Source organism: Danio aesculapii, chromosome 8 (genome assembly GCF_903798145.1).
Source record: "Danio aesculapii chromosome 8, fDanAes4.1, whole genome shotgun sequence".
NCBI classification, from domain to species: domain Eukaryota; kingdom Metazoa; phylum Chordata; class Actinopteri; order Cypriniformes; family Danionidae; genus Danio; species Danio aesculapii.
This window is the reverse complement of record NC_079442.1, coordinates 38,462,487-38,477,117: the sequence shown is the minus strand read 5'-3', so window position 1 is coordinate 38,477,117 and position 14,631 is coordinate 38,462,487. Positions and strand designations below refer to the sequence as shown.

Below are 14,631 nucleotides of genomic sequence, written 5' to 3'. Positions count from 1 at the left end.
CCATGGCACGTTATTATATGTATATAGTATTATGATGTAATGTCTCAGCTTTGTATTTAAAACATGGCACTTCCTTTGTTTGCACTCTGGCTAGCTCCGCGAATGAGTGACGTTTCTCTGTAAACCAATAGCGTCCAGTTGCATGCCTAGCTCCGCCTTTTGGTACCCTTTAGTCCTGCTTGGTACCCTTTGCAAAGGCCATAAAGGCCATAGGTACCATAAAGTTCAGGAAACGGCCATAAAAGCATACGGTACCACTCAGTGGAAACGGGCCATTATAATTTAGCACCAGTACTGATAAAGTACTGAGTTTTGGTTCCCATCTCTAGTGTTGTCTTAGATTATTTCTCCTAATGTTGAGAGGTTTTGGGTGTAACTGAATAATTAAGCATCTTGTCTTAATACGTTTTACATGTTGCTCTGAAACTCAGGGGTATGTTTAATGTGGCTCAGCCGTTTTGTGCTAAAGTTTCCTCACCTCATGCTTTTCCAGCCTCTCCCAAGAGGATGTTGGGTAGGCAGCACACATGGTGTAGAAATGGAACCATCTGCTCGTCTCTAAACCCTTCTGAAAGCTGAATGTATCCCCCTACACGCCTCCCCTCGCAAGACATCCAATAAAACCACCCTCAGAACTGCACTCTTCCCATAGCACACACAAGCACATGTGGATATTTCTTACTCAGGGCAGTTGGCATGGAGGCCCACAATCAAGTCAGGCTAACATTCCGGCTGCAGGGTTGGAAACTCTGAGTTTGGAGCCACGCTGGAGACTCGACCGATGATTCCACCAAGAGGAGCCTGTCTGAATTTTGTCACCGGATCAGTGTGAATTAAACTCAGAACTTGAGGATTTGGTGCTAGAGTGATTTGCCATTAGTCCTTGTACTGGGACTGGGATCATGTACTGGGAATTGTGGATTAATCAACTGGCCAGGACTGGAAAGCACTGTATGCTGGTCAGGAATAAAGGTAGGGTTTTGTGTAACTATTTGTGTGTGTGTGTGGTGTAGTAAGGTTTGCCACACAGGCCTCGAGTGTCTCTACTGCGTGTTTTTGCAGGTCTCTTGTGTTGTGTAAGTCTTGGCAGAAGACCAGTCTTTGTGTCGTCCTGGTTATGCTGCGTCTTGTATGCATACAGATTGTTTTGAGTTTAATTTGAAGTGACCATCTTAGACCTCGTTGTTTTGTTTGTTAGAATGGTTTTAGGTTTAGGTCCATTTTAACTGGTAGCTGTGTGCAATTACTACATGTTGACTGAAACTGCTTGGACGCGTTTCATAGTTAGCGGTTACATAAGACACAATCTCAAAACGCTATTATTGCTGCTATTAAGAGCAGATGTGCTTATAAAAGTTTTCTTTCCCTAAGTCATAAAGACTCATAATAAAACTTTAATAATTTAATTACAGTAGCTATGTTTCCATCCAAAGATGCTAATTAAATTTATGCGCAAATCAGGAATATCACATAATAGTTGTGTGAATAAAGCAGCGTTTCCATCCAACTAGTCAAAGAGAACAAAATCGTCACTTCCTGATTAACTAGTGGCTAATATCAAAAGTAAAAACAGAATTTGCTGCAGTAGGAGAAGCTGCGGGAATCTTTATTTAATATATGGCTTGTGCTTCAGAAGACAATGCCGACACGCAATGAACACGTGGTGGTGTTTAAAGGCATAAAACACGAAGCAAAGATGTTCTTGACAATTCTGGAGGTCATTAATAATATAACAACACTAATACTGAAATGATTAAGGCCTTTTAGAATCACCAAAACAGCATTTCAGATGTTTTACAGTGTGCTCAGCCTGCTGGTTTATCCATTCACACACATTTTTATCATCACATGATCTCTTATAACAAAATCACATGACTTTTTTTTTTTTTAATGCACATGCTGGAATTTGTTTGGTAAAAGTGTTTCCATCGTAGTTAAATGCCCATCTTTTCATATAGAATAAAAAGTGTATCCTACTCAGTGATGCACATTTTCAAAATTGATGCACATCTTGCAGTTTCCATTAACTTTTTTTTTATGTGCATATCCAGAATGCGCATAAAATAGGTGGATGGAAACAGCTACTGTTACCTAAATTTAAATGCTTTTAATTATGATGTGATTATTTTGTTTTTAGTAGTGCAATTAATTCACGTAATTAGAAACCCATTAAGTTCATTAAGGCTAAGTACAGTAAAACCGTATATTTGTGAAATATTATCAGAATTGAAAGTTTTAAGTTTTTTAAGTTTTGTGATGTTTTGCCTCTGTTGACCATTTGTACTTTTTAAAGTCATCATAATAACGACCAGTCTAAAGTTTGGGGTCAGTAATATTTTTAAATGTTTTAAAATAAGCTTCTCCTGCTCACCAAAGCTGAATTTATTTAATCAAAAATACAGTACAAATTGTAACATTGTGAAATGTTATTGCACTATAAAATTAAAATAACTGTTCAAAAGTAGTTTATAATTTAATTTAATTATTTATTCCAGTCATTTTAAAGATTAAGTTTCAGCTTCAGAGTCGCATGATCATTAGTTGTCCACTAGCTGACTCTTGTATTGGTCATGATGGACTTGTTGTTGCTGTTGGATTTGTGATGCAAGTTGAGGATGAATAATCTGGCTGATGCTCATGCCAGGCATTTAGCATTTGAAATAGGAATTTTAATACCACAGTATTCCCTTAATCATCCTCCAAATTCCACAGGATTTGGGCATGGTAATCATATCCTCAAACTCTATGGTAAGACTGTTTGATGTCATCCCGTTTTTTAAAGATCTAATCTTTTAAAAGAGCTAATCTAGCCCAATATCAAAAACTGAGTTTGTTCTCTAATAATCATTAAAGTGAGTCTCTGATGCTTCTACTCTTCTATCTCATCCCACGTTTAGTCCTGCCCCAATTTTCCCCTAAGGAACGGGGCAGCTGCCCAGACATGCTGTGTGTATGTGCGTGTATGTGTGTGTGGCTGCTTGACAGCTGTAGAGGAAGACCAGCAGACACAGGCATGCTCAAGGCGTGGAGACAGACTCTCCCACACCATTTTTCCAACCTCAAAGCTGCTCAACGCTCCTCCCCTGCTTACAAACTAGCATAAGAGTCCAATTCTCCCAGATGAAAGGAGAATCCTCAACACTTCGGGTCTGTATTTCATTCCATGTGAGATCAGAGAATAGTCTAGCGCTGCTAGATTATGACATTGAGGACCCTTCCATCCAGCAGCAGTTTTGAGGAAGAGTGGGTCAGGCTGACCAAACTGCCCAGCACACAAGATGTGGACCACTATTGCCTCGCAGGTAGAGCTTTTCTGAGCCCAAGGTGGATTTTGTGAAGGATTTCAGGTTCAAGGACATCTATTTGTTGGTTTTTGTTTGGACAATGTGGAAGCTTCTGCTATTCCCAGGATTTGTATGTTTTTATGCATCTGAAGTGTGTAGACAAGTTAATTCAGCTGAATTGAATAATCAGCTATGAAATTTTTCAGGCACCACCCTTGGATTTGGATCTGCTCTCTGGATTTATGTATTTGAGTAAAACATAATGTTGGTTTTATTCTGTAAGGGATTTCATTTAGGGACACCAAAAAAGGTGTCATGTTTTAGGATAAATATTCATATTAGACAACACAATATCAATATTTTAACTTCAGAAGATATGAGGACTTGATGAAATGGAAAAAAAAGTGTTATTCTGCTCTAATGTTCTAAATGACATTTCTATTTGTCGAAATTTGGAAGTAAGTCAATTTAATCAAGTTTATTTGAATAGCGCTTTTCATAATAATTATTCTCTTAAAAGCAGCTTTATAAAGGTGTAAATTATTGAAGTACAGTCAAGTTCTGAAAAGTTAAGCTTATTAGTTACCATAACTTTATTAATTACTAATAACTTTAATTAACTAGTAACTAATAGCTTTAGCAGTTAATGTTAATGTACAGTTGAAGTTAGAATTATTAGCCTCCCTGAATTATTTTGTTCCCAAATTTCTGTTTAGCGCAGAAAATATTTTTCAACACATTTATAAACAATAGTTTTAATAACTCATTTCTAATAACTGATTTATTTTATCTTTGCCATGATGACAGTAAATAATATTTTACTAGATATTTTTCAAGACACTTCTAAACAGCTTAAAGTGTCATTTAAAGGCTTAACTAGGTTAATTAGGTTAACTAAGCAGGTTAGGGTAATTAGGCAAGTTATTATATAACGATGGTTTGTTCTGTAGACTACCAAAAAAATATATAGCTTAAAGGGGCTAATAACTTTGACATTAAAATGGTTCATAAAAAAAATTTAAACTCTTTTATTCTAGCCAAAATAAAACAAATAAGATTTTCTCCAGAAGAAAAAATATTATCAGACATACTGTGAAAATTTCCTTGCTCTGTTAAACATCATTTGGGAAATATTTTAAAAAGTTTTTAAAAAATTAAAAAGGGGGGGGGGGGGGTAATAATTCTGACCTCAACTGTATATACACATAAATAACCTGACATTATATAGCATATAGGTGATCATGTTATCAGACTTTTACAGAATAAAACAAAATATTAAACCATACCCAATTTATCCCGAGAAGCCAGATTTTATTTATTATATTTGTATTATTAATTGCAGTTTTGAAATCACCTTCATTTTGCGTCAGCTAGTTTCAGTTTTATCACATGTCTTCTCTCCTCTCACCTTGGTGTTCACTTGTTCATCAACTCCTCCTTTCCGGAAACCCCTCCCTCCCACCTCCTGTAGACTCATTCTGCCCCTCCCAGAGGCCTCTTCTCATCAGAGATCTTCTGCTTCATTGACAGCTGCTTGTGTTTTCAGTTTCTCATCAGGCATGTTTTTTCTGTCTCTCTCTTCTGCCAGAAGCCCTGCACAGGCCGTTTGGACTGGACTCGACGGCGCTGACGGAGGCGGTGCGCTGGAGCTCCAAGGAGAATCTGCTGGGTGCTGCCGAAAGTGACCCCAACCTCTTCGTGGCACTTTACGACTTCGTTGCCAGTGGTGACAACACACTGAGCATCACGAAAGGTATGATGTGAAGGAGATAAGTGGTTGCACAATGTACTGTGCTTGGTGTCATTGGATGCTTTAAACCAGGGGTGTCCAAACTCAGTCCTGGAGGGCTGGTGTCCTGCCGAGTTTAGTTCCAACTTGCTTCAACACACCTGAGGGGAAGTTCTACTATATATAATCTACTATACTAGTAAGGTATATAATCTATTATATGAATAATCTACTATACTAGTAGGGTATATAATCTATTATATATGTACTCTACTATACTAGTAGGGTATATAATCTATTATATATGTACTCTACTATACTAGTAGGTATATAATCTGTTATATATAATCTACTATACTAGTAGGGTATATAATCTGTTATATATAATCTACTAAACTAGTAAGGTATATAATCTATTATATATATAATCTACTATACTAGTAAGGTATATAATATATTACATATATAATCTATTATATATGTACTCTACTATACTAGTAGGGTATATAATCTGTTATATATAATCTACTATACTAGTAGGGTATATAATCTGTTATATATAATCTACTATACTAGTAAGGTATATAATCTATTATATATATAATCTACCATACTAGTAGGGTATATAATCTGTTATATAATCTACTTAACTAGTAAGGTATATAATCTATTACATAGATAATCTACTATACTAGTAAGGTATATAATCTATTATATAGATAATCTACTATACTAGTAAGGTATATAATCTATTATATTGATAATCTACTATACTAGTAAGGTATATAATCTATTATATAGATAATCTACTATACTAGTAAGGTATATAATCTATTTTATAGATAATCTACTATACTAGTAAGGTATATAATCTATTTTATAGATAATCTACTATACTAGTAAGGTATATAACCTATTAAATAGATAATCTACTATACTAGTAAGGTATATAATCTATTTTATAGATAATCTACTATACTAGTAAGGTATGTAATCTATTTTATAGATAATCTACTATACTAGTAAAGTATATAATCTATTTTATAGATAATCTACTATACTAGTAAGGTATATAATCTATTATATAGATAATCTACTATACTAGTAAGGTATATAATCTATTATATAGATAATCTACTATACTAGTAAGGTATATAATCTATTATATAGATAATCTACTATACTAGTAAGGTATATAATCTATTTTATAGATAATCTACTATACTAGTAAGGTATATAATCTATTTTATAGATAATCTACTATACTAGTAAGGTATATAATCTATTATATAGATAATCTACTATACTAGTAAGGTATATAATCTATTATATAGATAATCTACTATACTAGTAAGAGCTTGATTAGCTGGTTCAGGGTGTGTTTGATTAGGGTTAGAGCTAAACTCTCTATGACACCGGACCTCCAGGACCGAGTTTGGACACTCCTGCTTTAACCGTTTGTTCTCTACTTCTGTACACCTCTAAATTGAAAGTGTTAACTCAAATTTGACCCAAGACTACTTTTAAATGGGTCATTAACTGCCGTTTTTTATTGTGTTGTACTGTTCTTTGAGGTACACTAATAATGGTATCAAGAGTTTACTTAAAAGCATCATCATTTAGAAGTAATTGGCTATTTTCTGTTCTGTTTGAAGGGATAGTTCACTCAAAACTGAAAAGTTTGTCATCATTTATAAATAATTCACTTATCACAAGCCTGTTATTTATACAAAAGGAGTTATTTGGAAAAATGAGGAAAATCTGTAACCATTGACTTTAACGGTATTTGTTTTTTTTCTACTATGGGAGTCAATGGTTTCAAAATTAACTGTAATAATGAGCCTGATTTACGCCTGAGTATTTTTAATATGTGGGTCATTATAACAGACATTCTCAACTACAATTCTGAGTTGTTTGAATTACAGAAATTCGTTTAGATTTATCTTAATGAATAATGTAACAAGGACGAAGCATGTCAATGGCATTGTTTGTTTATTCAGAAGGGATCATAACAAAAGAGGACATTGAAGGCTGACTATCATCTTTTGTTTCTGCCATGGCAAGCCTGCTTCTTGACATGTGTCTGTTCATCCTGAAAGTCCCCGTTTTTACGCCTCTTTCACACCGCACACACGAGCAGAGCGTGAGCAGCACGTGTTTTTTTTTTTTTTCCGGCATCCATGCTAACGGATTAATATTAGAGCTGCATACCTCACGCAGAAGCAGTGTATCAGTGCAGAGCGTGAGCAGAGCAGTGCCATGATAATTTCAGCGCTGGGTATGTTTTTGCCGCTGCTCACGCTCAATTAAAGTGACAGTGCATTGACAATGACTAAAACACATTGAATGACAGTAAAAATGAGCAATTTTACCCTATAAATGCATCGATGGGATCCGCTGATTCTGTTCTACATATGCTCTGCTTTAACTCTGCTTGTGCGTGTGGTGTGAATGTGTGCCAGTGGAGGAGATGCTGTTGCAGGAACTAGAGCGTTGCTGCGCATGACACGCGTTAGGAATTGTACAACTTTGTAGACCCACATGTGTTGCTTAGGCCGACTTTGCTCAAATATTTGTACCATATTTCTAATTATGGCATTATGGTAATTAAGTAGTGACAAAAAAAAACACACACACACAAAAATGCTTGATCACAGGCCGGCCCGGCCCGAAGATAGTGGCAGGAAGTATCTGAGCTCGGGCTAATCTAAACTCTAAAAGCTTTAAAACACTTGAGGATGAGTAACAAGTGAATATTTTTCATATTTGCGTGAATCATCCCTTTAAGTAAAATTCCAGCGAATTATATCTTGTTAGTAAACAAATCCGCTGTTAAAGGAAGTGAAGTATAGACAAAATTAAAAATAGTTCATCCACTCTTTCTTAATGTAAGGGACTATATTTTCCACAACATGGCACTGTACAGTGTGTTGCTGTCTTCAGAGAATTTAGTTAAGTGGTCTCTTATTATTTATTTATGTGTTAATCAGTGGGCGGATCCTACAAGGCAGTCTTGTTGTATGGAGACAGGATTTAGCTACTAAAGTTGCACATTCAAGCAGTGTTGCCAGCTTAGGAAATTTGTCGACTTTTCAGACTCCCCTAGTGACAAATTTTTTAAAAGCGACTACCGACAAATCTAGCGACTTTTTGGGGTGTTACTGGAGATTTTAATAGATTCTCATGTGTCAGTACTGTACCGTTCCTACTCTTCACAAAAAACTGCGGGTGATGCCGTCGGCCCCTCCCCCGCCTCAGAGCAATGACAGGCGGCCCAGTCCTCACACCGCAGTCTCTCCCACCTGCAGTGTGAAGGGATTTCCCTTGTACAGTCAAACCGATCTGCTTCTTTGATTTAAATTTAACAGTTTAATTTGACTGTTTATTCTTTTCTTGTTCACAATCACAGAGATTTTAGTGAGTTTAGAGAGATTGCTGCAAATTCACTACACATCTATACTGATATACTGTATTCAAACAGCAATACTTTTAGTTAAATTAACATGATTACATAAAGCGAAGTGCAGATATAAATACCCCTATATTGACCATAGGCTGTTAAACTAACAGAAACTGTTGGACGTGATGATGTCATTAATATGTAAATTGACATATGACATAATCTAGTGACTTTTCAGGCAGAGCTTAGCACCTTTTCATTGAAAATAGTTGGCAACACTGCATTCAAGGTGTCGTTTTGGCAGAATGGCTTCAATATAAACTTTTTAAACTAGTAAAAAGTTTTGACTTTATCATACAGTGACCCTTTATCGGTTTAAAGATCAGTGGAATTTTGATTTCCCCATTCACACCCCCCTTTAAACTTGAAATAAACCAGGCCTGGAGAGTGTTTCATAAATGTTATTGATGACTTCCTTGTTATAACAAGGACACAGTGCCTTTATCCTTCCTCTTCTCTCCATTCACACTCCTTCCTCTTCTCTTTACTTCAGTTCTTCTTTTTTCCTCTTCCTAGCAGCAGTTAGTAGGATCAAAGCCCAAAGAACCAGGTTAAAAATGAAAGCGGATGCCTAACTTTGTGTTGTGCTCAGCCTAGCAGCGAGAACACATGGACAGCAACCTCTTCAACACCTACAGCTCTTTCTAGAGTGTTATAATAGAGTTTGGAACATGAGTCAGCCGGTTAAATGCTCAGATGCTCCATGCTGAACTGCTACCGCTAATGCTAATGCCCGTTTTGAAGTGTAATCCCATCAGCTGGGTGAAAAGCAGGTGGGTAAACACAGACTAGCCTGAGAGAAGAAAGTTCAGAGCGAGGGAGTTAGCGCTCTGCTCGTTCTGTCTGAAGTACCCGCTAATGGCCGGTAATGTAATGTCATCTGGTTGGCACCGATGCGTCAGTCTCTTCTTGTCTTGTCGTGTGGGCCTTGTTGCCGCGCCAGTGTTGATTTGGGATTAGCATAATAAAAAAAAAGCATGTGCTGTCTGAAAGCTAAAGGGCCTGAACTGAACTTCCCTGACAGCAGTGACAGTAGCGCCCTCTACTGCACCACTGCTTGATAGGATCACAAGATTAAGAGATTAAGAAAATGCATGTATTTAATCTACTATTAATAATCGTCTTATTTTTCCTGAACACCAAAGCAGCATATTGGAGTGATTTCTCAAAAATGTGACAGTCTGCTGAAAGTTCAGCTCTAAGATATGAATGGTTTCTAAATATGGTCAAACCACAAAATGGTTAAATCAATTTATAATAGTATTTCACAATATGTTTGCATTGTTTTGACCAAATGAATGCAGACTTGCACTGTAAAAATGTTTTCTTACTTGGAGTTTTTGTCTTGTTTCTACTTCAAATATCTAAAAAGTCTAAACTTAAAACAATATAAACTTACTTGTTTTAAAGTTTGTCTTTTAAACAACCAAATAAGCAAAATAAGTAAGTTTATCTTGTTTTTGGTTTAAAATTTGAATATTTTACATTATTTTTCTTGTTATAAGGGAAAAACTCACTTAGTTTTGACCCCTTGCTTCTGAAAAGAAAGCAGTTTTAAGTTGTTGTTTTTTTTGGAGATATTTGGATAAGAAATGAGAGTGTGTGTGGTGAGAGTTTTAAGCTACCTTAACCTTAACAGTGGTGAATATGAAGGCCAAAATGTATACTTATATTTTTATGACACCTAATAAATTTACATTATAATAGTATTTATAATTTACATTCATTCCAAAAGGCATGGTGTGCGTGGGGACTAATCGAAAAGTAATCAAAATCGTCATTCAGAATTTATAATCGATATTTTTCCAGGTCGATTTTTTATTTTTTTTTTCCCCAGTTTTTTCAGCTCTGTTACTTTGCACTAATGATGATGACTGGAAGCCCTGGAGATGCCTTGAGATGGCGTATTTTCCATTGAAAAACACTGAAACTAATTTATTTTGTTTCCAAAAGTGCAAATTATTTATTTTCAGTTTTTTTATAAGTAAAAGGTGACTTTTTTTTAGGCAGTGTGTGTTCAATTTCAGTTGTTTAACAGTGATATTCAATAAATAACCACAGATAGTGTTTCCTTCAATTGTTTTAAAATCAAGCAATGCACAACAGGTCCATTGTTACATTTCCAAAATGTCCGTATCAGCTCTATCAATCAACATAGAGCATGTTTATGTCTGTTCAGATAAAAGTACAATCCAGTACCTTATATACAGTTTTGAGGTTTGAGTGTGTATATATATATATATATATATATATATATATATATATATATATATATATATATATATATATATATATATATATATATATATATATATATATATATATATATATATATATAATTTACCATAATGGTTTAATTATTTTCTTCTTTAAAATAACATTTGTTTAAGTGTATTTACTGCTGAGGATACTGATCTATATTTTTTATTGTTATATTATTAATAGTATTATTAATATTAAATGTATTTAATTATAATCATTTTTAGATAGCGAAAGTGAAAATCTTTACTAACTAGGATATTCTAAAAAAATCTTTAGCGTTTAGTATGCCTGTCACAGTAATCAATGTATTGACTTATCGCACGATACATGGACATGACCTCAGTCATTTTTGGTGTTGTAATATACATCGGCCATATATAAAAAATAAATAAAGAAAGAAAGAAAAGACATTTCTAGCAACATTTTAGCTGATTTTAACGTCTCAATCAGAGGTGTCAGTGTTAGTATGGGCAAAAAATGCTAAAGTATTTACTATAAATTACTTAAGTATATTTTCATGTTGGTGCCTGACAACCAAAAAATAGATTTGGTAGCAGATATCGCAGCCTCTGTTACTTTTTACCTTGCACTTTTTTGTTAACATTTATTATTATTGATTTGTTTAGGATATGCATTTTCACATTCGGATTCCACAGTCTAAATTGTTAAAATGACTACAATTAAATGAAATATTCTTAAAAATAAAATATGATGTGTTCTTTAGAAGTGTATACTTGCGTTGTGACAATATTATATTGTCTTTCTGGCAGTATATAATAAGTTGCTTAAAATGGTCTTAAAATGACAATAATCCCGTTTATCGCAACATATTTTGGTGCAATATATCGTACAACAAATAATAGATATCGTGACAGGCCCATCGTCTAGCCCTGTAGAAGTAAAATTTCATTCATAATGGTCTTTAAAAGTTAATTCAACTTAGTGAAACCTGCTGAAACCCTGAAATTGGGACGTCATTTTTTATTTGATGATTGGTTACAGCTGTATGAGCTTCAACACTACACACACTGATTCTGCACTCGAGGAGGGATTTGCACAGAATGTGTCCTTTTTTCTTTTTTTTCAAATGAATAGATAGAGAACAGTTTAATGGAACAGGACACGAGACTCTTGAGATGTTTCCAAAGTGCTTTTTGTAAAAATGCTATTTTTAACTTGTGTGGCATCTTAAAAATGTGAAATTCATGACGTTATGCTACTGCCGAAGACCCTCTGACACACTTATACTTGGAACAATTAATAAATGGCACTGTATTCTACTTTATCTATCTACAGTACTTTATCTGGTCATCTCAGTGTCATGTCAGGAGGACAATATATTGTTTCAGCATCAAAATATCAATGTGCACATCCCTAACATTTACATCACAGGATGTGCAATGTTAAGTCGGGATTATAGTTCACTTTTCAACTTGAGATTTGAGAAGTCTCTTCAGTTAAAACATAATAAGGTGAAAGTTTATCATCTGCATGTGTTTTTAAGGCATGAGAGTTTAAAACATTTAGACACAATAAATACTAACATCTGATAACTTGAGTAAATAATAATTTTATAGAATTTTTTTTATGTGATGAGATCTATGCAGTGTTATTTTACATTTGATTATTCTATTTTTGTACCTGAATACTGATTGACTGTCCAGAGAGCCATAAAGCACTATTTGTTTCACTTATTTAGCTCTATTGTATTTTCTATGCTTGTAATTTATTTAACATATTTTATGCTTAATTCACTCCCTTACAGAATCATCCTATTAAATCCAAATTAATGAGTTTTGTTAAATTTTAGCCATATTGCAATATACACTCACCGGCCACTATATTAGGTACACCTGTCCAACTGCTCGTTAACGCGCATTTCTAATCAGCAACTTAAGGCATTTAGTTATGTAGACATGGTCAAGACGACCTGCATCAGATTGGGGAAGAAAGCTGATTTAAGTGACTTTGAACGTGGCATGGTTGTTGGTGCCAGATGGGCTGTTCTTAGTATTTCAGACACTGCTGATCTACTGGGATTTTCACGCACCTCCATCTCTAGGGTTTACAGAGAATGGTGAGAAAAAGAGAAAATATCCAGTGAGCGCCAGTTCTGTGGGTGCAAATGCTTTGTTAATGGCAGAGGTCAGAGGAGAATGGCCAGACTGGTTTGAGCTGATATAAAGGCAACGGTAACCAAAATAACCGCTTGTTACAACCGAGAGATGCAGAAGAGCATCTCTGAATGCACAACACGTCCAACCTTGAGGCAGATGAGCTACAGCAGCAGAAGACCAAACTGGGTGCCACTCATGTCATCTAAGAACAAGAAACTGAGGCTACAACTCGCACAGGCTCACCAAAATTGGACAATAGAAGATTGGAAAAATGTTGCCTGGTCTGATGAGTCTCGATTTCTGATACAACATTTGAATGATTGGGTCAGAATTTCAGTCAACAACATGAAAGTATGGATCCATGAATATATGCCATGAAGGATTAAGGCAGTTCTGAAGACAAAAGGGGGTCCAACCTGATACTAGTAAGGTGTACCAAATAAAGTGGCCAGTGACTATATATGTAGAAGAAAACAAAACATCAGTTTTTCCAGTATCGTGCAGCTCTACCTCAGCATTGATTTAGACCTCAAAACTGTATATAAGGTACTGCATCGTACTTCAGTCTGAATAACAGACATAAACATGCTCTATGTTGATTGCTAAAGCTGATACAGACATTTTGGAAATGTAACAATGGACCTGTTGTAGCTTGCATTGTCTAATCTCTTTACATTCCATTCCATTGAAGGGAGATGCTCTGATATGAATGACTAAAACACTCAACACACAAGTAGATTAAAAATATGACGAAATGGTTGAATATCAAGTCATTCTTTTTGTTATGCACAGTGTGTTATGTACATATCTTACTCTTTTTTTTTGGATTGCAGGAGAGAAGCTACGAGTGTTGGGTTATAATCAGAATGGAGAATGGAGTGAAGTCCGCTCGAAGAATGGCCAGGGCTGGGTACCCAGTAACTATATCACCCCCGTGAACAGTCTGGAGAAACACAGCTGGTATCATGGGCCCGTGTCCCGCAGCGCTGCCGAGTACCTGCTCAGCAGCCTGATCAACGGCAGCTTCCTGGTGCGGGAGAGTGAGAGCAGCCCCGGCCAGCTCTCCATCTCTCTTCGCTACGAGGGACGGGTCTATCATTACCGCATCAACACAGCCTCTGATGGAAAGGTATAAGAGCTGTACTTTGACATCAGTGCTTCTTTTGTCTTAAAAGGAGGGATAGTTCACTCCAAATTTTTTATTCTGTCATTTATTCTTTACTTGTGCCAAACCTGGTTATATTCTTTTATTAATTTTTTATATTGGCACAAAAATTCTTACATTGGTGCAAAAAACAGATGCACTGCATAGAAAAAGACTTGATTATCCCAGTCCATCTAACTCAATGAAATCTTTCTAAATAGTCATAATCATCTTGCAATATAAATTGCAGCAAAAAAGATATTGCAATGTCAGATTTGTCCAATATCATGCAGCTCTAGTATATATTACACTTTACAATTTACAATCGCTTTTAAAATCTTTTACTGTAAAGAAATCAAGGGGGAAAATGAGGAAAAAAGAAAATAAATAAATAAACTGGGCTGTTTCTGTTAGGTTTTAATATCTGCGTTCTTGTTAAAGTATTCAATAGATGGCTTCCATAAAGATTCTTAGTTGTTTTTTTTTAGGCAAAGTCTGATATTTTCAAGATATAACATAACATTTTGTTCCAAACCTGTTTGACTTTCTTTGGTTGAACCATAAAGCAGATATTTCAAAGAAAGCAGGAAAACCTGTAACCATTGAATTTCATAGTATTTGTTAGGGATGCATCG

General features: G+C 35.3%; 1 protein-coding gene across 5 annotated transcripts in view; it reads left to right on the top strand.

Annotated features, from left to right (window-relative positions):
* The window catches only part of abl2 (c-abl oncogene 2, non-receptor tyrosine kinase), a 65,069-nt gene that overhangs the window by 35,711 nt on the left and 14,727 nt on the right, over positions 1-14,631 (top strand). The window contains exons 1-3 of one of the 5 annotated variants that reach the window (XM_056463912.1): positions 673-972; positions 4,873-5,037; positions 13,686-13,981. In XM_056463912.1, the coding sequence (XP_056319887.1) occupies positions 903-972; positions 4,873-5,037; positions 13,686-13,981 (531 nt within the window). In that variant the 5' untranslated portion in view covers positions 673-902. Of the gene's footprint in view, positions 1-672; positions 973-3,101; positions 3,303-4,872; positions 5,038-13,685; positions 13,982-14,631 lie in introns of those variants that run through there. The other 4 variants (XM_056463911.1, XM_056463910.1, XM_056463909.1 and 1 more) reach the window with 4 other exon arrangements.